The 26,010-nt window shown below is 34.3% G+C and overlaps 1 protein-coding gene across 3 annotated transcripts; it reads left to right on the forward strand.

Moving 5' to 3' along the window:
* Positions 1-68: 68 nt before the first annotated feature.
* On the forward strand, positions 69-26,010 carry LOC132729879 (rho GTPase-activating protein gacF-like). 3 transcript variants are annotated; one of them, XM_060715716.1, is made up of 12 exons: positions 69-167; positions 1,011-1,100; positions 3,196-3,258; positions 10,052-10,087; positions 10,249-10,311; positions 11,035-11,134; positions 12,184-12,222; positions 13,604-13,737; positions 14,487-14,670; positions 22,242-22,421; positions 23,117-23,305; positions 24,651-26,010. In XM_060715716.1, the coding sequence occupies exons 4-12, from the start codon at positions 10,082-10,084 to the stop codon at positions 25,226-25,228; spliced, it is 1,473 nt and encodes a 490-aa protein (XP_060571699.1). In that variant the 5' UTR covers positions 69-167; positions 1,011-1,100; positions 3,196-3,258; positions 10,052-10,081; the 3' UTR covers positions 25,229-26,010. The 3 variants fall into 3 exon arrangements, with proteins under 3 accessions (XP_060571699.1, XP_060571698.1, XP_060571697.1); XM_060715715.1 differs by lacking the exons at positions 69-167; positions 1,011-1,100; positions 3,196-3,258 and adding an exon at positions 9,505-9,626 and having other exon boundaries at positions 13,604-13,731; XM_060715714.1 differs by lacking the exons at positions 69-167; positions 1,011-1,100; positions 3,196-3,258 and adding an exon at positions 9,507-9,626.

Consider the following 26,010-nt stretch of genomic DNA (forward strand, 5'->3'; position numbering starts at 1 on the left):
TGTCCATGTGTCCGTACATATGTTATGTAAATGATCATTTGAGCTAATGTTAAAATGTATGTACGTTTCCCGTTTAGACTAACGGCAGATCAGAGAGAACAGAGCAGATTTTAAACCCATCTGTTGACGTGATACCGTCTCACGTAAGAGGAAGCACGCCGGACAGGGTAAGTTCTATAATATATGGTGGCTGATTTACGCCATGTCGTATTTTTGCTCCGAGGGGCGCCAGGCGAAAACACGAGCATAAGAAAATGTGATCACCTTGTCGTGTTTTCTCCTGGCACCCTGTAGAGCACAAGCACAACAAAATGGTCACATTGTCGTATTTTCGTGTTTTCATCTGGCGCCCCTCGGAGCACCAAAACGACATAGCACAAAACAGTCACCATAACAATGTCTTATCAAACGATGTACGTCGCGTTGTCCAATGAACATCTTATTGCTTATAAATTGTTAATGTTCAATGGTTTTGGCGTTATGGTTGCTGTTCTTAACCACTGTCTATTTACGCTGTAGGTTCGAATCCTCAAGTTTGGCAAGGTGTGGCAAATGACATTTGCAGTGTCGGTATGACTTAACCCCCTATACCTGCTAAAATAAATAAATAGACGTGCGACACAGTTGTAACTCATCATGTGAAACAACTGCTGTAAATAATATAAACATCTTATTCGTTTATTCAATCGTGAACAAATGTGCTATGATCTTTCTTTTAATATATAACATTTCTTAGTTTAAGTTACAAATCCCAAACTTTTTTATCAAGATTTAATTAACACAATTAAATTACTACAATTAATAATAACGAAACAACAACAACAGCAGCAAATCACAAACGTTTCAAGATTGACACGGTTTAATAATTACAGTAATATAAACAACAACACCACAACAAAAACAACAACAAAACACACATATATGTTGTACCCACTATATATATTTTGTACCCACTTACATAAAAGTATTCGTGCTTCTTATACAAAATAATCATGTGCTTATTTATTTAGGTTGCAAGTGTTGGTAAAATCCTGCTCAAATCTGGGGGCGGAGAAGAAAAGTTCATTGACACCGGTAACCTACAGAAAAATTCCGAAAATGTAATTACCAAAGTTAATCAATATAGTTCATGAATAGCAGTCTTTAACTTTTTAAAGACCTTTTTTAAACTGGAAAAAATATTGAATTTCAATTACAACAATATAGAAACTACGGAAGAGCATTAGTGCCAAGTGTATGTTTTTTATTAACTCGAAATTTCGAGTTACTAACTCGAAATTTCGACTTACTAACTCGAAATTTCGAGTAACTTATCTCGAAATTTCGAGTTACTTATCTCGAAATTTCGACTTAGTAACTCGAAATTTCGACTTAGTAACATTACAAGAATGACCAAAGTTATTAGTTAGATGGTATAAGATATAGTAGGCAGTGCCTTTGAACGATGGAGATGGAGAAACGGGTGCCTGGACAAAAACTATTGAAATTTAACTAAAACTTAGTAATGGCATGTACACACCCGACATAAAAAATACAAGGCTTCCTTTAATTTGTACGTTCAGGCGTTCTTCAGACGTTGTATTGTATCCCATCTGTTCGAACATATTATCTTTTCACTAATCATATTCTTCTCATCCCTGTAAAAAAAAACCGATCCTATACTTCACGTGTGGGACATCTGAGGAAAGTATCGCGGCGTGGCTAAAATAGGGCGTGCTGAGGCCTTTGTCAAAATTGTTGGACTGACTATATTTCTTTTATAATATTCCCAACATATATATAACAACAAGTATCACTTTTATCAACTTTTATCAACACAATATGAATCAAAGTATTAGCAAATAATGAATAATGTTACAAAAACATTATTAGTATAAAGAAACGTGACAGACTAACTGGCGTATACACGCCATTTAAAACTTATTTAACACATGATATTGCACAGTTTACAATAGGGTGGGTTTTGGACTTGTTGTTTCTCCACATGATGGTTGTATGTGTGCTTAAGAAAAAGAAACACCCGGTTAACACGGAAATGTGGAAAGTGTGATTTTACAACCCCCCCCCCCCCCCCACAAAAAAGCGAAGGATATGTTCAGTATGTGTGGACAATTTGACCCTATAAAATTGTTCTGCTAAATAAATGTTAAAGGTGCTCTGTCAATGTGCAACAGCTACACACGAAAGAAAGTATCTTGAATTCAATCCTTGTTTTCACCGGCAACCAATGAAAGTCGTGCAGTGTAACTCGAAATTTCGAGTTAGTAAGTCGAAATTTCGAGTTACTAAGTCGAAATGTCGAGTTAGTAAGTCGAAATTTCGAGTTAATAAGTCGAAATTTCGAGTTAGTAAGTCGAAATTTCGAGTTAGTAACTCGAAATTTCGAGTTAATAAAAAACATACACCTGGCACTAATGCTCTTCCGTAAAAAACATTGATAAAAAAAGATTAAAATGACAGAGGTATTTCTTATTCAAATAATTTTTCGTTATTTCTCCTGAAACTATTTTCTGAAAAGCGCAAAAGATTATCTCGGATGGATGTCAAGTACTGATGTATTAACTGTTATTATACTTAATTTCTTTTTCCATAATTGGATTGGTGTTGCCAAAAAATGAGTGTGCCTTTAAAAGAAATATATTCATGTTCGTGTGAGCATCGACATAAATGCTTTTGCTTTGCCTAATACTAAAGAAAATAGAAATTTCTATCAATTACTGGCCCATTATGCCCCAGAAATGCTTTATTTTTATTTCTCAAAAGATTTTTATGTTTTATTTTTAATTCCAAAAAAAAATAAAAAAATAAAGAAAGAAAAAAGAAATATTCATTGGCCATTTTCCCGAACCATTCGCTTCTTTTGTTTGATAACAATTAGATTGATTTAATATATTGTATGGAAGTCAAAATACAACTTTGTTTACATTTTACTACTTTCATGACCAGTAATTTCAGATTCAGCATTACTTTCCACAGGTTAAAAGTATGATATGCTTTAAAACAGTTATTTCAACGATATAAAACTTATGATTGACTTTTCTATTGAAGAAACAAAAATGTTGTTTGTGAGGCATAATGTGCCTTTAAGATATTTTACGTTCATTAAAATAATTTATATTATTTTACATGAAACAGTTTATTTGTGTCAAGAGATAAGTATAAATTTTAATTTATTATCTTTATTTCGTGTTTCAGAAGACAAACAATCATAGCCAAGATCTGACCGTGTCCACTAGAGCGTTTGTATACGCTATCACGGTAATTATTTTTTATTATACCTGGCATAAGCTTTTCATTAGATAATCGTAACCTTTATATTATTAGTTATAAAGACCGTTGACAGGTTATATGGCCCTATATAAACGGCTATTTGTAAATATAACCCCAGCTCGGATATATTTACAAATAGCCGTTTATATAGGGCCATATAACATGTCAATGATTGTTATAACGTCATGATTATCCAATGAAAAGCGACGTTACAAACGTGCAGTACTATAAAGTTGATTTATAAAGAAATCTCGCTTTTTTTCTCTAAAAATGATGCTTGCTGTAGTATACATTCGTAATAAATATTTCTGACAGGTTATATGGTCGTATATAAACGGTTGTTTGCAATATAATATTATATTATATTTAAAAACAACCAATTATATAGGGCCATATAGCCTGTCAAAAATTTATAACTAATAATATTATACCTCATTTGCATATGCTCTTCTATATTTAATATGACGTCACCCGGTCCATAAACCGCATACAGACCGGGGGCGGTCCATAATTGTTATGAAGACCGTTTAAACGAAACTTTCACGACGTGCGAATTTGACGACGACACAAACTGTCAAAATGGCCAGGCGATTCGCCTTTTCATCAGAGACATAAATTTATTACATGTTGATCAAAAGTCATGATTTGTCTTTAATTTAATCATAAATTTTATTCAGGGCTGGGAATCAAAACTGCGTCGTATCCTACAAAATGTAAACAAACGCCGCCATCTTGGAACGAAAAATGTATGTTTTTGTTTATAACTCTTTTTGTTGGAAATGACTGAAAACCAGATATATGTATTAACACGCTACACTATTTTCCGCTTCGTTCGGTATATGTTGCTTGGACAACTATTTTGTAAAACAAAAGTTATAGCGAACTTGCAACTCGAAGCGGAGCAGAATTTTTATAAAAATGTGTGGATACGACGCAGTTCATATTGCTTTATCTATCGTTTCTATTTCAAATCAATTATATACTCGTTTTCAGAGTTCACCATAAACTTCAAAACATAATTTTGCATCATTTACTAAATTTCCATTAAAAAGAGATGTTTATTTTCCAAGAAAATAATGATTTTTACGAAATGATACGACGCAGTTGAAAATAAAATATGATACGACGCAGTTGTATTTTCATTGCAGGCTGCATATTGGTTTTAAACTATTTAAATTATGTGCTAGGTATGCTAATAACGTCCAACAACATTTCTTGTTTACAACTTAAGTCAAAAGCAGAGGTCACTCATTGGTTCCATAAAAATGGAAATGTAATACAATTCTATTAAGGCTGCATTTTTCAGTCGCATTTAAGAACCTATCATAAGCATCTTCAAATTCCGAAAAGCTGTATCAAATACAATATACATTGAAACACTTGATCGCACACCCATATGACAACGTGTTCCAGTGTTGCCTTAGCATGCTTCTAAAATTGTTCACGTGAGTTCGAAATGGGAGTGATTACTATTTTTGATTCCAGTGTAACCTCTCCTTGACCCTGTACTAGTATTAATCAGGAATGACTTTTTTAAAAAAGAGAAAAAAAAAAAGAAAAAATTACAAAATTTGAAAAGGTCTCTTGCTATCGGAAGAGAGCTATGCGCAAATTGCATGCCTACCTTTGTTACTTGTAATTAGCAATAATTTCCGTCAATATGTCTTTTACGTGCCGATTTTTTTGTATTCTTTTTCTTAATAATCGGTGAGAACAGATGAGCTTTATCATTTAAAACTGAACATTAAATTTTTAAAATTATATTATAAATGGTTAAGCTACAATTTTTGCAAGTAGGTTATGCGTTCCGTTTTCAGCGCCGCGAAACTTTACTTCTGATTTTGTCGTATTGCATTTCTTTATCGCCGATGAGGAAAGGTCTACGGAATGTTTTTTCTATATTTGCACTTTAGTATCATTCTTCTCCATTAAAAAACTTTAAATTTTCAAAATCGAGTTACATATGATACAACTACAGATTATTTTGTAAAGAAGGTGTCCGTTTTGCAAAGGTATTTACGCTGTGCACCGATGATATAGGCAGGCATGATCTTTCAACAGTATTAAAGAAGTTTTCACAATATTGAACAGAAAATTTAGGTCAGATTATCGCATCGAATTTTCAACAGACTAGAGACATGGCATCTTAACATATCATGATAATGAATTGCCTGAAAACTTAAACAAAGGTTTTCAGAAAATGACTTTACAGAGGATTATTCATTGAAAACTCCCAGGTTCTTTTTATTCTTCCGTGTGGAATTCGAAAACCCCAGGTTCTTTTTATTTCTTCCGTGTGGAAAAACCTATCAAGCTAGTTTTAAAATGACGATGGTTCTCTGCAGGTGCAACATTTTGCCTGAAATAATGCACAAAGGCGCACCTGAGGTCCTCGCCCTTAGTAAAGCTAATGTGTAGAGTGAAAGTTTGAAAACAAACCACAAAAAAGCAGTCATTACCCAGAACATGCAGAACCACAGTTAACTTAGAGCGTCTCCAGGAACGATGGTTAGGAAACTACCCGCCTATATGACTGAAATACTGTTGAAAAAGGCGTAAAATGAAACAAACAAACAAACTTAGAGCGTAGCTAGCCAACATGAATTCAAGTTAATAGATTTCTATATTTTTTTTGCGAAAAAATAGGGATAATTTAAACCTATAGGAAAATATAAGAAATTATTTCAGATATTATGATCAATTAGGTAACATGTTCATGTTTAACTGAAAAGTAGCTTCCGCAATGTAAACTTTCAAATTAAATGTTATATTGGACATGACACAATGTATTCTAAATAATCAAAAGCAACAGAACATTGCTAAAAATGATCTGGGTTTTTTTATCTAGCGCAAGTGATTATTCCATAAAATAGAAATATTTTGCCAAAATTATCCCTGTTGAAAAGACTGCCAAAAATACAACTGCGTCGTATCATATTTTATTTTCAACTGCGTCGTATCATTTCGTAAAAATCATTATTTTCTAAGAAAATAAACATCTCTTTTTAATGAAATTTTAGTAAATGATGCAACATTATATTTCGAAGTTTATGGTGAACTCTGAAACAAATAAATAATTGATTTGAAGGAAAAAACAATAGATAAAGCAATAAGAACTGCGTCGTATCCACACATTTTCATAAAAATTCTGCCCCGCTTCGAGATGCAAGTTCGCTATAACTTTTGTTTTACAAAATAGTTGTGCAAGCAACATATACCGAACGAAGCGGAAAATAGTGTAGCGTGTTAATACATATATCTGGTTTTCAGTCATTTCCAACAAAAAAAGTTATAAACAAAAACATACGTTTTTCGTTCCAAGATGGCGGCGTTTGTTTACATTTTGTAGGATACGACGCAGTTTTGATTCCCAGCCCTGTTATTTATAGTTTGTGAAATTCTAAAAGTCCGGGTTTTTGCCTAGTAAATTAAAATATTTAATTTGATTAACAAAAATGGAATATTAAAAGAAGAGCATGATTTTTTATTGCATCGCTTGAAAATAATTAAACAAAATCCGACTAGGGTTTGAGATATTTCACACACTGAACAAGTAAAATTATTATTTGAAAGCAAATAATAGTAAAATAACAGCACAAAACAAATGGATGAAAGGATTTAGATTCGGTATAATATAACAAATAAAACATGGCCTTTCGGGCAAAATGCAAGTTTACGGACTGGTTGGTCAGACCTCGGAAGGTGTATGTCCCTCAGCTGCGCTTCGGGCCATATAACTTCCTCAGTCTGACCAAACAGTCCGTAAACTTGCATATTGCCCTCAAGCCCATGTTTTATTTGTTAAATATGACATCACATGCTGTAAATTAATATTTCCGGGTTTGCAATATTCCCAGGGGCGAGTAATCTTTATAGACTTAAGAAAAACATAATGTTCTAGTTCTCTCCCCTGGCTTCATACACATGTTCATAAGGAAAAAATCATTCCTTGTTCAGATTTTCCTCATGTATCTTAAAGATAGAACATTGCATAACTGTGCTATTCTAATGGACCTAATGGATTGTATCAACCTCTTTGATTGCAAAATTTTGTATTCACTCGCTCTTCGGGTTTGTCTATTCGAAATCAACTCCAGAGACACGAACCAACATAATAAATAGTTTAACATATAATTCATACACATAGAGCTATGTCGCTATTATAAAACATATCTGCTTAGTTTATCAGCTGTATCATTATATTTCTGTTTAGTTTGTACTCCGTAATGGCACATTCCGGTTAAAGTTGGCGTTCCTGAAATGGCACATTTCTGTTTAGTTTGTACTCTGTAATGGCCCATTCCGGTTGAGGCCCCCCCGCCCCCCCCCCCCCCCCCTCTGAAATTACACATTTCTATTTAGTTTGCACTGAAACGACCCATTTCTGTTTAGATTGTACTCCGTAGGCACATTTCGGTTAAGGTTGTCGCCCCTGAAATAACACATTTCTGTTTAGTTTGTTCTCAATAATGGCACATTCCGGTTAAGGTTGTCGCCCCTGAAATGACACATTTCTATTTAGTTTGCACTGAAACGACACATTTCTGTTAGTTTGTACTTCGTAATGGCACATTCCGGTTAATATTGTCCCTTGAAATGACCCATTTCTGTTTAGTTTGTTCTCCGTAATGGCACATTTCGGTTATGGTTGTCGCCCCTGAAATGACACATTTCTGTTTAGTTTACACTGAAACGACGCATTTCTGTTTAGTTTGCACTGAAACGACCCATTTCTGTTTAGTTTGTACTTCGTAATGGCACATTTCGGTTAAGATTGTCCCTTGAAATGACACATTTCTGTTTAGTTTGTTCTCCTTAGTTTGCACTGAAACGATACATTTCTATTAAGTTTGTACTTTGTAATGGCACATTTCGGTTATGGTTGTCGCCCCTGAAATGACACATTTCTATTTAGTTTGCACTAAAACCACACATTTCTGTTAGTTTGTACTTCGTAATGGCACATTCCGGTTAAGATTGTCCCTTCAAATGACACATTTCTATTAAGTTTGTTCTCCATAAAGGCACATTCCGGCTGTGGTTGTCGCCCCTGAAATGACACATTTCTATTTAGGTTGCACTAAAACCACACATTTCAGTTAAGTTTGTACTCCGTAATGGCACATTTCGGTTAAGGTTGTTATCTTTAAACGGGGCGTTTCTTTTTAGTTTGCATGTTGTAATGGCACATTTCTGTCCTCTGTAATGGCATACTAGTACTTCTATCTCGTTTTCTTTTATAATGTCACAAATCTGTTTAGTTTTCAACTGTATAATGGCACAGTTTTGTTGAGATGTCATTTGTCATGGCATATTTTTATTTTGTTTTCTTTTGTAATGGCATAATTTACTTCATTTTAGGTTTCCTTTGTAATGACATACTACTGTTTTGGTTTTCTTTTGTTTTGGCACACGTCTGTTTTGTTTTCTTTTTTTAATGGATGTGTTTGTAATGGAACACTTTTGTTTTGTATTCTTTTGTAATGGCATACCTTTGATTAGATGCTTTTTCTATGGAACACTTTTTTTTCTCTTTTTAATGGCATACCTTTAATGAGACAGGGTCTTTAAAGACTGTGGTTTAGATATTTTTGTAATGGATCACTTTTGTTTTGATTTCTTTTGTAATGGCATACCTTTGTTTAGATGTTTTTGCTATGGAACACTTTTGTTAAGTTTTCTTTTTAAATGTAATACCTTTGTTTGGATGTTTTTTTTTTTTTGTTATGGAACACTTTTTTTTGGTTTTCTTTTATAATGGCATAACTTTGTTTTGTTTTATTTTGTAATGGCACACATATCTGTGCCAGTTTTCATTTTCAATAGCATACGTATGTGTTGAGTTAATAACGTCTAGTTTATTCCTTGCAATGTCTCCTCATTGTTAAGTTTTTCTCTATAGTAGCACATTTAAGTTTAGGTTTTCCGTTGAATTCACACTTTTCTATTTAGTTTGTTCGCATTAATAACACTTTTCTTTGTGAAAGTTTTAAAATCTTCACGCTGTATCGGATGTGAGTCACGTCCATTTAAAAATAAATCAAAGATCACGTGATATTGTTTTCAATTGTTAAGAGATTTGGGTCGAAACAGACCATTTTGTTACATCATTTGAATATCATTTTGAAACAGGATGTATTTTGGACATATCAATTCATGCTTCCCTCTGACGTATTCGTCAAATTTGCCTTTTATTTATGTAAAACGAGACACATAATTACTGAATTATTGAAATACCCTGTTTTGTAAACATTTATATTAAAACTTGGCCATATAATGCTTGATGGATTTTATGCAAGGCAAACTTCCTAGTTTTATATTTTTAAGCAAAGATGTCGTTTAGTGGATGTTTAACGGTTTGTTTTTATTATTGATACCTTATAAAATTTATTAAAGCGAAAAGATATATATTGTCTTTGGATGCTTTGCTTACGTTTCAGTTTATTTATAGTAATCCGAGCATTAATTCTGAATATACGAGATATGCGACCAATAAAATAAAAAAGTAGGTGCATGTAATAGGTACATGTATTGACATCCTTGACAAGATTATGGTAATAAAATGTGTTACTCATAGACAAAAATAGCATTAGGAAGTCGTGGAGTAATCCCCGACTGGAACAAATATATGTAATACTTGAATATTTTTCGAATATTCAAAATATCCGTCAAATTTTCGAATATCTAACGAATCCTCACATATGCGGCAAATATTCGAATATCTGTTGAATATTCGAATATGACAAAATAGCACTAAATAAACATATTCTTGTATTTGCAGTCAGCTAATGAGGCTGCGGAGGCGTCAGCAATGGAGGTAAATATGCATTTTTTTGTCTTTGTGTTATAATTCAACTTTTGCTTTTTTAGAACTGAATGTTTTGAAATAACTTTGATTTACACATACTTGGAGGTCTTAAACCGTTTTAAATCATAACTACTTGCTTAAGAAAATTGTAAATTATCTTTATGTTATAGATGCAAAGAAACGCAGACGACACTGACGGAAACTCATCACGTGACGATGAGGACGAGAAAAACGTGAGTACCACACATACGTTTGTTACGACAGTTCTTTGAATAAACAAGCGGTGTAAACATAGAAAAAGAAAGAACTTTATGGGTAAAATTAATTGGTATAAATATTTTTTTATGTGAGGAAGCTAGCTATTCAGCTAGCATACCGAACGTCAGCGGTTCTACTTAGGAGCCCGTTCGTGAATGAAATAATGCACACACAGAGGGGCATCTGAGTGCTTTCTATACCAGAAAAGCGAGAAAATCTCCAAATGACCTTTACTGTGTTGGTGCAGCGTTAAACCTAAACAAAAAAAAAGTTAGGCATCAAAACCATGTGCAAATGTTTATCCTTAAGTGTCTTCTATAAATGAACAAGCCATTTGTTTCCCATTTGTCATTTCTGTAGTTTAGTTTCTCACTTTGGTATGATTTAAGTAGTTTGCTTAGTGTTATAACAACATATTTCGTTTTAAATATTGTCAAATTAAGTAGTGGCGTGACATAGTGGTTAACGCGTCAGACTGGTAATCTAAGGATTGCTGCCAGCACCAGGGGCAAACCCTGTGAGGGGCAAGCCGTTGTTTTCGTGAGCAAGAAACTTTACATTCATTGCTTAGTACTGGTTGGTTCCAGGAATGGATTCTCTAATGTGTTAATAAGCTTATAGCTTCCAATATAATCTAACTAAAATAAATTTGTATAAACTAAATACATATTAAAAAAATTTTTTTTACATTTATACAGAGGGTATTCTGGCCAAAATGTTTACTTCTGATGCTAGCGGTTATGATGTTAATAGCTGGCATTGTTGCAGTGATTGTTGTCGTTGATAAAGATGAACCGGGTAATCCAAATATTATATACACCAGCTTTGCCGGAAAAATTAAGCAAATAATAATAATAATAATAATAATAATAATAATAATAATAATAATAATAATAATAATAATTCAGCTATATATGTCTGTAAGTATACGTCTTTATAACGTCGTTACTTCTATAAATTATTTTAATTATTGATTTTTAAATAATAAAAAACAACAACGTTTCAAGTTTGACCTTGAAACTTATTTTATATGCATAATACATCATTAACCTTTGTCAATTGATAAATAGTGTATTATTCATGTATGATTTATCAAGTTTTTCCTGAAATTTTAAAAACAACAGCACGGAGAAACAGTAAAAACAACAACAAATTTAGCAAATTGATTTCATTATGTTATTTATCACTTAAGAAATAATCATCCATTAAATGTATTTACCTAAAGTTGGAAAAAACAACATAAACACAAAGATAACAACAACACCATAATTTAACATTACCTTTTAATCAAATTAGCATCAGTTAAACTTACTATGCCATACTAAAAAAAATAGAATATCAACAACAAGAACAAAAACAAGAACAACAAAAAGAATAACAACAACAACAACAACTACAACAACATCATCATCATCATCATCACCATCATCATCAAATAAATCATCATCAACAACAACAAAACAACAACAACATCCACCACCCACCCCCACCCCCCCCCCCCCCCAAAAAAAACAAACAAAAAAAAACAACAACAACAACAACAACAAAAAAACAGTAGCAGTTTAAACAGGCTAAGCAGACAAAGTAACGGATTTGCACTCCAGAGATCTCTGGTTTAATCCTCGGGCAAGGCGTAATTTGTTCGCGAAAACTGATCTTGAACATATGAGTCTAATGGTCATTTGTATCCCACCGCTGATTTAGAAATCAGTTGACGAGTAATCAATCCATGTCATTGTGAGAAACTTTATAAGTTTTGTATAAATATTTTGATTATAGAGAAATTCTTTCAAAAATTTCTTTTTTTTTTATTAATATTATTATTATTTTTTCTTTTTCTTTTTTAGAACCAAGGGGTAAAGTTATACCTGATCCAATAACACATGGTAAGTTCATATGTATATAGTTTATAGTGTATCATATAAACATGTATCAATAAATAAAATAACCCTTCAATTTGTTTTTCACTTTACTATCTATGAATTATCTAAGATTTTGCAGTTACACCTGAATCTCTTAAAGGTTTGCTTACAACATATGCATATATATCAGTTCAATTTGTTCTACAATTTTACCTGAATGGAAGTTAAAGTTTCGTGTTTGTATAATTTGCTTCCTGTATGCCTCATCATAAACACGGGTATTACCCAGAATTCATCATGTTTATACACCCGTGTGGGAGGGGTGAGGGTATGGATTTGCCTTTGTCCGTCCGTACCGCTGTCCTGCTGGTCGTCCTTATAGTGATAATGTACTAAGATGTTGCTACATACGCGACCCATGGAGACATTTCTAGTTACATCTCTTTAAAATTTATGTTACTTTTCATTGTTATGATTAATGGTAACTGAATGGCGCCGAGTGTAGTTATGAAGTGATGTACAGTTCTTTTTTCTGGTAAAATTTTAAAGCGAAATCCTAAACATATTTTGGCTTGACTTTTTAACAGACTTGAGACGTTACAGAAGACAACTTTATTTCAATACCATTGGCTAGGCCAAATACATATTGTGTTGTATTATATTTTATTCCTTTTCATATTTCATATTGTTTTATATAGTACTGTATTATATTGTATTGTATTGTATTACATTGTATATGCAATAATTCATTGTATTGTTTTGTGCACTGCATAGCATAGCATAATATTGTATTGTATTGTATAGTACTGTATTATATTGTATTGTATTGTATTACATTGTATATGGAATAATTCATTGTATTGTTTTGTGCACTGCATAGCATAATATTTTATTGTTCTGTATAGTACTGTATTGTATTGAATTGTTTTGTATTGTATTGTTGGTACCACGTTGTTGCGTTTGTTCAAGTATGTATCGTCATTGCGCCTGTTGTCCACTACAATAAAAAAAATAAGTTTATGGAACTGGTACTTTATATTAGATATAACGTTCAGTTAATAGACTTCGACCTAATTTGTGACTGTGCCCATTGTGTAGAATTATTAAAACAATTAAAGAAAAAAGTTGCCCTCTAAAATCGATGAAATGGAAGTCCTAATGAACGCTCAAAACATCAAAATGGAAAGTGTTGCAGGTTTTGCACAATTAAGGCTGTTCAAGAACTGCAGTGATAAAGTTATGCTCCCATAAATATTTCCCATACCCCTAGCACCGGCTTAAACATGCCTCAATAATTAAACATGAAAATGAAGTTTAATTAAATATTTTAACAGACACACATATTATAGAAGGTTAAACTGTGATAACTGTTGGATCACGTGACCGCATGTTTTCTTCTTTTCAGAGGAGTGTAAGAGTAGATCATTTTACCTTGGAGACAAATTGAACTTCACGTGTATCTTTGACGTCACACACGAGTACAGAAAAATACTGACGAAAGCGAAAAAGGTTGAAGTTATACCGCAAAACAAGGTAAATGTAAGACTAAATTTCCTTTACCTTTCAATTTATACATTAGGACCATACGCCGATTTTCATGAAAAAGTGTCACAGTGAAGGTTCAATGATAACCGCCGTATATGAACACATCTGCGAATGTTTCTAAACTCAAAATTTTACTATTTTTGTGTTTAAATGTTGAAATCTGATTAAACCGGTGCTAGGGGGCATGGACGATAACTTGCACTTTCAAGTACCGTCCATCAACAGGCTCAATCAAACCGAACTTTTAGCAATTTCAAATGTGTCATTCTGGCCGTTCTTTATGTATTCCGTTTTTCTCTATTCTATTTCCGTTTTTCTCTATTCTATTTCCGTTTTTCTCTATTCTATTTCATGTACCGTTTTTCTCTATTCTACTGTCTTTGCTATGCTGTGACAATTATGATCAAGATCACAACCATTTCCGACAACTTGCAATAATCTTTTGATAAACTAATCATTAACATGCTGAATTTGTTGTTAATGAATTTGCAGTTTTGAATCTGGAACACTATGAGTACAAAAATTAGCTAAATTTGAAATGTTCTTTGAACAGCTTAAAAAGTATTGCAGGAAAATATACTGTGAAAACACGAATTTATAAAGTTGAAATCGTGAAGTTGAAATCGTGAATTCGTGAAGTTGAAATAGTAAATTCGTGAAGTTCATAAAATTGAAATGTCCCTAGCCGTCTTTCGTATAAAAATCCATTCACTATAATTCCTGATTCTTCTTTTCTTTTACAGGTTCTAGCCAACAACTTATTTACGTATTCAATGAAAATAACTAACGACGTTTCAAGTCGTTACGAAATAACTATCACAAATGGATCACGTGCTAAATGTAGTTCAAATGGAACATATGACGTCATATTCAAAGATGAAAATGACGAAGCTATACACTCGGCAAATGTTAGATTCGCAATAAAAGGTAAATAACTAATCATAAACATACACTTGTTTCTAATATGTTGTCTATGTTATATTATGTTATTGCAGCTAAATTATTTTGCAAGGAAGCTTTTGCCGCGATTCGAGGCAAGTTTACCGGACTTGAAAGCGAGCTGTTTCGGATATTCTTGAAGACAACTTACGATTTGCTAGTTGCAACCTGCCTTATAGGCAAGTTGTACGTCACTATCTGGTAGGCAACTTGCTATGAGCGAGCTGTATTGGGATATATTGTTGATAACTAGCCTTGAAGGCGAGCTGAAAACTGGACTTTCTTTTTTGACTATCTTGAAGGTCTATCTTGTAGGTGTGTCTTGTAGATATATCTTGAGAGTCTATCTAGTAGGTCTATCTTGTAGGGAAGAGTTGACATGACACTATCTAGATAGTTTACAATAGACAGTTGATAATTTTCATTGTGCCGGTGTTATATGCCGAAACGCCACTTAATGTCGCACCTACCGCTAAATGTCGCACGATTGCCGCTAAATGTCGCAATCGCCGCTAAATGTCGCAAAATCTTCTGCCGTTGTAATGTTAAATGTATTGCACATGTATTGTATGTGCACAATTTTTTCCCTGGCTGTGTTGGTGTGACGTTTTAATGTCTTTAACATAATTCAAAATTATACGTTTTGAAAACTAACCAGGAGAAATAAAACTCTTATTATATCTGTTGTATATGTAACCGGGGATAAATGATTGAAGACTTGCTTCTATTTCATCATTTTATTGTCGGACATACAAAAACGAGCCTACAAACAAAATACAAAGGAATTACAAATAATTGATTTACAAAATAATAAAATTACACATTTCATCCAATTCATCAATGGAAAAGAATAAATATGACATTAGAAATATATAAATTCTTACCAGGATCAGCATACAAGAACTTTCCATAAATGATGTTCAAGTTTACTATAATAAGTAACTACTTTTATCAACAACTATACTGTAAAGTAAGTTATCAGTTACTCGTATAATGCGGAACTGGCGAAGGGAAATATTTTACTTAAGCAAGAAAATGTTTCGCGGGGATTTTAGGGTCATGCACGTGAAATATTAGTGAACACATTCATACAACCTTTCAACTTACAGTGACCTCTCATACGAAACAGACTATACAAAACATTACCACAGTTAGGCAAACAAACGACGACACAACAGTTAGGCGAATACCAACCAAATACAACATAACACGGAGGATACAATATACCAGTGATAAACAGAAAACGATACACAGGTTACACATTCCCTCCCTTTAAGGAAATGGCTCCTGACATTTCCATAACTCAGTTATATTTTAGTTTCAAATAAAAACATCAGGACATAATCATCTTCAATAAATCATAATTATGTGTATAATAATACACAACAATTATGTTTATTTCTTGTCTTTATGAAATGACAAATATAAATCTATTGATATCTTTCTAATGAATTTTCAATTGTAATGTGAAATTAATAAGTTAATTTCTTTAATTGAAATAGGTTCATATATATGATTCAGCTCTATATTCAAATAAATCTATTTACAAATATTTACAATGGATAGACAAAGTTGCATCACAGTACACTGGTACTAGTATGCAATAATAAATCCGCCATCCTCTCTAATACTTCAAGATCAACTTCTCCACATACAAACAACAACTTGTTCACATATGGCAGATGTGGAGAATTTTTTTTTTTTTTTTTATTTATATATTTTTTTTTTTAAAACTGTATAAACACATGAAAACATATATGATTTGTTCAGACATAGTTCCTAGTTATTTCTAAAATAGAAACATTGATAAATCAGGTTTACTGACCTTAATTTCTGTGAAGAAATTAATTTAGTAAATTCAAAATTTTACATTATATAATAATATATGATAATCATACAAATACTTCCAAATCTTGGCTAGGATTTGTTACAATAGGGGTAACCCATTCACCGTATCTCTGCGGTGGGACTCTGCGCCTTACAGGACGAGGACTTGGAGGAGGAGGTTCAGGGTTAGGTACTGGGGTGGAGCCAACTTCCTGATCACTTACCAAATTAGTCTCAGTCTCTGATTGCAGTGATAAACCATCGATTCTTGAAAAATGGTCAGATAGAGTAATGGTCTCTGTAGAGGGGTCACTCTGAAATGATTCCAGAGCCTTTGAAGGTTCTGGGGTCACAGACACAGTATGTTTAGACCTACTGGACTGTTCTTTAGGACGTTTCTGAGATCTTAGTGGTGGAGGTAGGTATAATGTTTCGGTATTATCTGAATCGGAATCAGTGGAATCCTCGATTTCAGTGGACAGAGTATCGGCTGTCGACCTGAACTTATTAGGAGTTCTCTTGCGAGAGCTGCTTTCTGGTCTAGGTTTGATACTCTCCTGTTCCACAAGTTGAGTAAAAGGATAGGGAAGTAACATATTCCGGTGTAGAGTCTTAATTGGGCCCTTCTTGTTTTCTTGCTGAACTCTATACACGGGAATGTCAGGATTGGGTATAGAAAGGACTATATAAATTTCCTCATCCCAACGATCTGACAACTTGTTAGTCCCTTTCACTCCAACTTTCCGAATCAGTACCTTATCTCCAACATCAAGTCGAGTATGCCTCACTTTCTGATCATATATGGTCTTGTTTTTGGCAGCCATCCTACCAGCTTCTTCTGCAGCCCTGCGGTATGCTATCTGCAATCTCCGATGGAGTTTTGATGCATAAGAGGACTGATTCCCTGTGTGCTCTTCTGAAGGATCTGTGCCAAGATAAGCATCTACAGGAAGCCGTGGGTGCCAACCAAACATCAGAAAATGAGGGGCATATCCGGTTGCATCATTTTTGGTGGCATTGTATGCCTGAACCAATGGACCTATGTATGCCTTCCAGTCATACTTCTGGTGGTTTTCAAGGGTTCCAAGCATTTTCAGGAGTGTTTGGTTCCAACGTTCAGCACCTCCATTTCCCATGGCGTGATATGGAGTAGTTCTGGACTTCTTAATGCCAGCAATCTTGCATAACTCCTGAATGGTGCGACTTAAAAAGTTGCGACCTTGGTCACTATGCAATTGCTCTGGGAACCCGTAGTATCGAAAATACCCTTCATAGAGTGCCTTCGCTGTGGTAGCTGCAGTCTGGTTCCTACATGGAATGGCCTGTGCGAAACGTGTAAAATGGTCCACTATTACAAGGATATTTTCAATACCACCTTTACTGGGCTCAAGCTTTAAGAAGTCTATGGAAACCAATTCCATTGGTCTGGTAGTATGGATAGGTTTCAGTTCGGCGAAAGGCTTGTTACATGGCGTCTTACGCTTGATACAGCGGTCGCATCTCTCAACCCAACTGAAAATGTCCTTTTCCATGCCAGGCCAGTAAAACCTTTGTCTACCAAGCCACAATGTCTTCTCTTTGCCCTGGTGCCCGGCATCATTATGAATACCTTTCATGGCGATGTTCCTATGTGATTCAGGAATGACAAGCTGTTTGACTTGTTGACCATCCAATGTAGCGATTCTGTACAGAATATTATTTTGTATGAAAAGCCGATTTGCTTCTCTAATGTACTTCTGTACAGCAGGTTGCTTAATACTGGTGAGTATCCCCGCCTGTCACGCGGGAGACCGGGGTTCAATTCCCCGTCGGGGAGCCATTTGTAACCGGGGATAAATGATTGAAGACTTGCTTCTATTTCATCATTTTATTGTCGGACATACAAAAACGAGCCTACAAACAAAATACAAAGGAATTACAAATAATTGATTTACAAAATAATAAAATTACACATTTCATCCAATTCATCAATGGAAAAGAATAAATATGACATTAGAAATATATAAATTCTTACCAGGATCAGCATACAAGAACTTTCCATAAATGATGTTCAAGTTTACTATAATAAGTAACTACTTTTATCAACAACTATACTGTAAAGTAAGTTATCAGTTACTCGTATAATGCGGAACTGGCGAAGGGAAATATTTTACTTAAGCAAGAAAATGTTTCGCGGGGATTTTAGGGTCATGCACGTGAAATATTAGTGAACACATTCATACAACCTTTCAACTTACAGTGACCTCTCATACGAAACAGACTATACAAAACATTACCACAGTTAGGCAAACAAACGACGACACAACAGTTAGGCGAATACCAACCAAATACAACATAACGCGGAGGATAAAATATACCAGTGATAAACAGAAAACGATACACAGGTTACATATAAAAATGATAAGAAGGTACAAAATTCTTATTAATTTTCTACTTTATATTTAGTCATCTGAAATTCCTCCTGATTTAGATTTGATTTCCCAGCTCCTAATAATATCGTTATTTTCCTAATTATGGTGTTTTAAAACTTCTTATTAACAGGTACAAAGTTGTAATTAGGTTTATTTCTCCCATAAATTTTCCCATTTAGTTGTAACTGGTAGTAACAAAATCTCTTAGGCTTTTATAGCTCTTAAATAAAAGTGAAAACTTTTTTAAAAAGTTATAAACAGAAGTATATGAGCCGCGTCACGACAAAACCAACTTAATGCGTTTGCGACCAGCATGGATCCAGACCAGCCTGCGCATCCGCGCAGTCTGATCAGGATCCAGTTTCAGTTTTTACTAAACCAAGGCATATAATATGCAACTGGTTATAACAACAAACAAACAGAAAAATAACTGTCAAAAATCACTAATATCACAATATAAGAATACAATTATGACTAGCTAAATAAACAAAAAAGGAGATCATATTGTTCATCCATGCTGTTCGCTTATCAACGCTATTACAAGTGGAGAAACTGACAGCGAACAGTCTGGATCCATGTTGGTCGAAAACCCACTATGTTGGTTTTGTCGTGACGCGGCTCATATTACTCTTTATAAGTAACAATAAGGAAATGGCATATTTTCAACTCAGCCCTTTTTTAATAGGGCGGACAACTCTTAGTCCATTTCTCGTAAGAGAAGGGGAATCTTGTGATGCGTGTATGTGGACACACGTTCACTTTCCTTACAACATGTCTTCAATGCATGTATGTGGTCGCATGATGGAAAATCTCTATTTAAACGACAACGGTTTCAATATTGTTTTGGTAAGGAACCGCTTGGTACTAAATCTTAATTTAATTTTTTTTAAAAAACTGTTTAACTAGAAAAATACAAAGTAATATACTTAAATGAACTGAGGAAGCTATTAAAGCCAAACCTATATTGTTTTTTAGAATTGGTTGGTTTTTAAGTTCTGAACAGGCTTTTCACTAAAAAGACTACTAGTAACTAGAAACTAGTTTAACAGGTTTTTATTTTATTAATTAAAATTAAGAATTAGTACCAGACTGTTTCGTTCCAAAACTAGAGATTTTCGACCATGCGACCACATACATGCATCGAGGACATGTTGCAAGGAAAGTGACCGTGCGACCACATACACGCATCACAGGATTCCCCTTCTCTTACGAGGAAGGGACAAAGAGTTGTCCGCCCTTTTATTAAAGGGCAGACTAAAAATATGCCATTTTCTCATTGTTATTAATAAGAAGGCTAATTTTCAGAGTCACCTCATAAATTGGTTTATATACAACAATAGTAATGCAAACCAAGCGGGTTTCAGTGTATGTCCTTTTAAGTCCGCTATGAAATTTTAAAAAGATCATATTTAATTTATTGGTGAATTTTGAGTGTTAAGATTTTTCTACTTTTCGTTCTTTGTATATAACAGAATTATAACAGTTTTATTCTAAATTTGCAAAACTTGAACGTATCAGAAACGTTTCACATGTATTTAATATTGCAGGTATATTTAACACTTTGTTTTCAAATACCTGGGGGCATTTTTGCCAAAGTGCGCATTTAATTTATTCTACTTGTAATAGAAAAGGTAATGTAATGGACTATGAGAACAAAGTAGATTAAACATGAGCAGACGACAATTCTGACACGGGTAATACTGCACGTATTTGCAAATCTTTCCATTGCTGCATTTGTAAAATGCACTTTTCAAGCTACCGTTTTTTGGAACTGTCTATCAATCTGCGTATATCAAGATAGTAATTTCTAGTCAGCCATAAGTACAGAGCCGGTTCAGTCTGCACGGATGTGCAACCTGGTATACTTGCATCTCTATAATGGTGAATTCAATTCGGTTCCAGCAGTGTTGTTAACAATAGTCATATTTACACATTTGCTTTTGATCTAAGCTCATTTGCATATGCCTTTAAACTTTCATTTGTTATATTTTCTCAAAATAGAAAAGTTATCAATGCGATATGTACATCGAAGAAACACTTTTAAAGATACACTGTTAACGTAATTTCAAATCTGACGGAGCCCATCAATTCAATGCCATTTCACATTACCTAAAAATGTGAAGAATAACCATACCTCTATGAACTCAACAGTCAGTGAAATAACATATTACATACATAGAAACAATTGGTCGTAGTGAATCTTGTTTTGTCATGTAACTGTATGTCAATAAAAAGTTTTTTCGATGCACCTTTCGCATTAACATTTTTCTGTCATCAGATTTTTTTTAACAAATACCAGTTTAAAGCCTCAATTGAGGATAGAGGTACAGTGCGAATAAAAAAATATAAAAAGAGTTAGCTTGATTTTGTGTCAGAATGTTAGCAAGTTTCAGAACATTTTCCGTCATCATAGTCAGCCTTGAAATTACGTTTCTGCCTACAACTGCATCATTTTCACTCCGGACGCCTATGACATTCTCAAGAAAAGACAGGGATTGACATTTTGCATACATACAGTGGTGACTGCATCAATGAAATGTGTAAAACTGTAATCTGATTGTGCTAAAATAATAATATTATAATACCGATAAAACCGGGGGCAAACATGTTTGTAGGTGAAAGGCCGACACAAAATATAAAAAATTCTGATCTGAGATTGAATTTTAATTGATTTTTTTCTTGTATAAATGATGTGTTAAATCCAACTCATCTTGTGTCGCGGCTCGAATCCACGACATCAGGGTTGCTAAATGAAAACCGTATACAAATGTGTTTTATCAACAAGGGGTACTTTGGTATAAATTGTGGTAGTCAATTTATAATACCGACTAAGATGACATCAATTTCAACCAATTATTTTGTACACCATAACATATCCTTCTCTTTCTTATAGATAGCTAGTCCCCAGATTACTTATATAACGTTCATATTGACATAATGTCAATTGAATTTAGAAATTGCGACATTTAATGGTAGTGTTGTGACAATTAACATTAAGGGAAATGGTGCGACATTTAACGTCATCATTACGGCAAATGTTTCGAGACATTTGGCGGTGTTTGCGACATTTAGCGGCAATAGTGTGACATTTAGCGGCAATTACGGCATTTAGCGTCATTGCGACATATAACGGCGCCACAAACATGTATCAGTCTGGTCAGTGAGTGACATCATTCACAGGAGATTTTTTTAGAGTCTGCTTCTCCCTGTAAAGACAGAGATTCTATATCGTCAACAACAACGTTTCCGTCTCTTTTTAATCCACCATTTAAAAAAAACAAAATATAAGTCAAAATTTTACATTTTTTAATGTTTTAACAGAAGCAACCCTGAAAACAACAATGACACAGAAAGTGTTAACAGGCTCCAGATGTATGCAGACAGACTCCGGTGATTTGGTGACAGAATTTGAGGTCACGTGTAATCTACACAATGGTTGTAACAACTATCACACAACAATATACAGAAGAACAAAATCAGGATCAGAAGAAAGCTTGATTCGTAAGTCAATCAATTTGATCAAGAACGCTTATTCTTGAAAATGCAACCTTTCTCCATTTATAAACAACCCAAATGAGCAATTATGGCAGTCGCCATATTGGTATTTTCTCAATAACGTCACAGTGGAAAAAACACCACGTCACGTGACTTAAATATACTTAAAATAGATATGACGAGAATTGCCGAAAGGAAGCGAAAGTTTCCAAAATGATTTTGTTTTGGATAATTTTTGCGTCAGTAAACTGTTTGGAATTTCGAAGATGCTTTAGTATTAACTGTCATTATATTCATTGCTAAGATCTTTTTTATCAAATACAACCTTGTATTCCTATTTTGAATAGATATTTTAACTTTATACCAGCGTTTAGATAAGACATACTCTTGAGTCTTGAAAAAAGATTTGTTTATATTGATCACATTAGTTGTTGGAAATTGAGTACCGTTCAAGTCGGTGCTAGGGGACGTGAGGGATGTTGTACTTTTTCATTATCCCTCATGTAAAGACTCAATCAAACCGAGTCTGCAATTTTAATTTAATTTTGTTGTTTTTAATGCTTCCGAGGGATCACCCTTTTTCCAGATTTTCATTTACACAATATTTACAATAGCTTTCTAATTAAAATCGGCTCCTCGAAAAAAGTTTTCATAATTTGTTAGTAAGTCAGACTGTTAACAATAGCTTCTGATGTTTTCAGAGTATTTAAAATGTGAAAGAAATTTTACCGACACCGACGGTCACATGATGAGCTGCTCAGCGTCTTTGCCGGACATCTTTGTAGAAAACTTCGTATACCTCGGCTGCAAAGTGGAGACGCGGCTGCCGAATAACAAACTGTTGAAGTTGAACGCACCCTTTACATTACCAGAGTGTGGCATTGACTCAAGTAAGGTCTTTTTTAAGAAAAATGTATTAAGATTGATATATGAACACTTTTTAGCTCACCTGACCACGAAGGGCCACCTTGGTCAAAAACTAGGTCACACTGCCCAAATTTAGAAAAAACTTTACACTCTAGATGTCACATTTTTGACTCAATTGTCATCAAACTTGGTCAGGATGCTTGCCTAAGAAATTGCTCGGATGAGTTCGATGTGTCAGGTGAGCGATCTAGGGCCATCTTGGCCCTCTTGTTTCAGTTAATGTAGATCTATTAGTATAATTTATAATACACATTTTATCAATAAGATTAAATTTATTGAACGTTTCTCACTTTGTCGAATATCCCCGCGTTTTACAGAAGTCTCTGGAAATGTGAATTATTCTGTGTCTATTTAAGTACAATAAAACAATTCAAGTTTATTGCATAATGCTATGTTCTCACCGCCGATCAGATCAACTCGATCGTCCTTAATCGATCACATTAATTCCCCGATGAAGCCCGACCAAGCTGGATTAAACGCAAATTCACGACTCCTACACGACATCAAGTCGACCCTACACGATGTTTTACGACTTCTTCTCGACGACAACCCGACCAAAATCCCGACTTCTTCACGATCACCCAAAACTATACGCGAGTCATACACGAACTCAACTAGACTAACTGGACCTCTGTTCGATCGTTGCCAGATTCCACCCGACCAGATCGTAATGATCGTAATCGAGTCGTGAATAATGCTCGAGTAGAAGTCGAGATGATCGTGTACAGATCGGGTAAGAGACGTAAACCCGACCAAACTAGATCGTTACACGATTTATTCTCGATCAACTAGATCTTCTACTCGATCACTATACGATCGCTACTCGTCCGCTTATCTACTCGATCGCTACTCGAATATTTTTGACATGTCAAAAAAATTCGGGTAGGAAGCCCGAGCCATGCCGACCAAGGTAAACCGCTCCGACCACCCCCGATCACGCATGCAGACCGAGCTAGACCGGTACCCGATCGCTTGATCGTGCTTGATCGAGGTGATCTGATCGGCGATGAGAACACAGCATTAGCAAACACACACACCACTGAGGATCGCCTAACATTTTGAGGACCAACCCCATTAATAAGTTAACAAACAGTTAATACTTTAATACTTTTATTACTTTTGGGGCTGGCAGGGAGGTCCCTATTTTATTAAGAGGTTTTTAGTCGTGTTGTATAACACTTTGGTACATAACAAGCGTATTCCTTAACGGAAATAACAACATTTTTCAGTGAAAATAACGGAAAGAAAATTTCCGGTAGTTAAAGTTATTAATTTCATTACACTGTATAGATATATTTAAATTTTCAGAATGTGACAACAAACAACCAAATTCTGAGCGATTCGACTGTTCAAAGACATCAAAAGATTTTCAAAATCTTCTTCAAGCGAAATGTGACGCAAAGAAATTGAAAAACTGTCTAAAACCCGGACGCACGGTTTTTAGCTTGAATAAAGATCGGTACGAGAATTTAACATGTTCCGAAGATAATGTAGTTCCCGTATGTAGACTATCGTGGTGCGCAAACTACAGAACAATAATAACAAAAAACGAGATTCCAGGCGAGGAAATTTGCAAAGAAAATTTTAATGAACCATACGTTTCGCCTACAACTACAGTGTCAACTTCAACATCGACTTCAAGTTCATCTACATCTTCAACTATAACTTCAACAACACCTGCAACTATAACTTCAACAACAACTTCAACTAAAACTTCAACAACAACTTCAACTAAAACTTCAACAACAACTTCAACTATATCTTCAATAACACCTTCAACTATAACTTCAACAACATCTTCTTCAACTACACCTTCACAAACATCTTCGACTTTAACTTCGTCTTCGAGTTCAAAAACTGTTACACGTCCAACTACATCAAAATAGAAATAAACTCACGTTCAGACTTAATGTATGTGAATGAAAATGTTCTGACCTTTTATTTCGGATATTATTTTCATGGACAGATAATCCAAGACAATTATCTAGAAAAGATTGCACAAATTATCTTCCTTGCCGCAATCTATTACTATTCTGTTTCTTGTGTTACGTTCAAGGGAGTCTGAGTGATGTAAAGGTGTGCTACAAGTAACCAGTGTGTAAGGAGTTGTAATGCTTTATGAAAATCATGATCAAATTTAAGACCATGAGTTAAGAGAGCAATACAATATTCATGGAACCATAGATAGTGTTCAGTTAGCAAGTCTCAGTGTCTTATTTTGTTGAATTCAGTGAGCAATTTTATTGAAGAGTTTATAACTTAAATAACAATTATCACGGTGATGAAAGCGTATGGTATGGTGGATGATTTGTGCAATGTCGTACTTTAGCTCCGCAGGGCGCAAGGCGAAAACACGAAAATAAGACAAAGTCATTACTTTGTCGTACTTTCGCTCCGCGGAGTGCAAGCCGAAAACACGAATAATATGACAATGTTACCACTTTGTTTTATTCACGTGTCTTCGCCTGGATCCCCGCGACATGACACAAGTCAGCCACCATAGTATGGTGTTCGTTACTTAACATACAGTACTTGATGTATAATTAATGATGTTTATCGCTCAAGTTATCATTGAGCAATGCTTATATATTTAGGTGTTTGGTTGCTTCAACGATATGAATTTCTGTTATTCTGTGAAGTAATAAATAATAAATAACAACAAAGAAAG

The sequence above is a fragment of the Ruditapes philippinarum genome, unplaced genomic scaffold, assembly GCF_026571515.1.
Source record: "Ruditapes philippinarum isolate M1 unplaced genomic scaffold, ASM2657151v2 ctg6012_1_1_1_1, whole genome shotgun sequence".
In the NCBI taxonomy this organism is placed as follows: domain Eukaryota; kingdom Metazoa; phylum Mollusca; class Bivalvia; order Venerida; family Veneridae; genus Ruditapes; species Ruditapes philippinarum.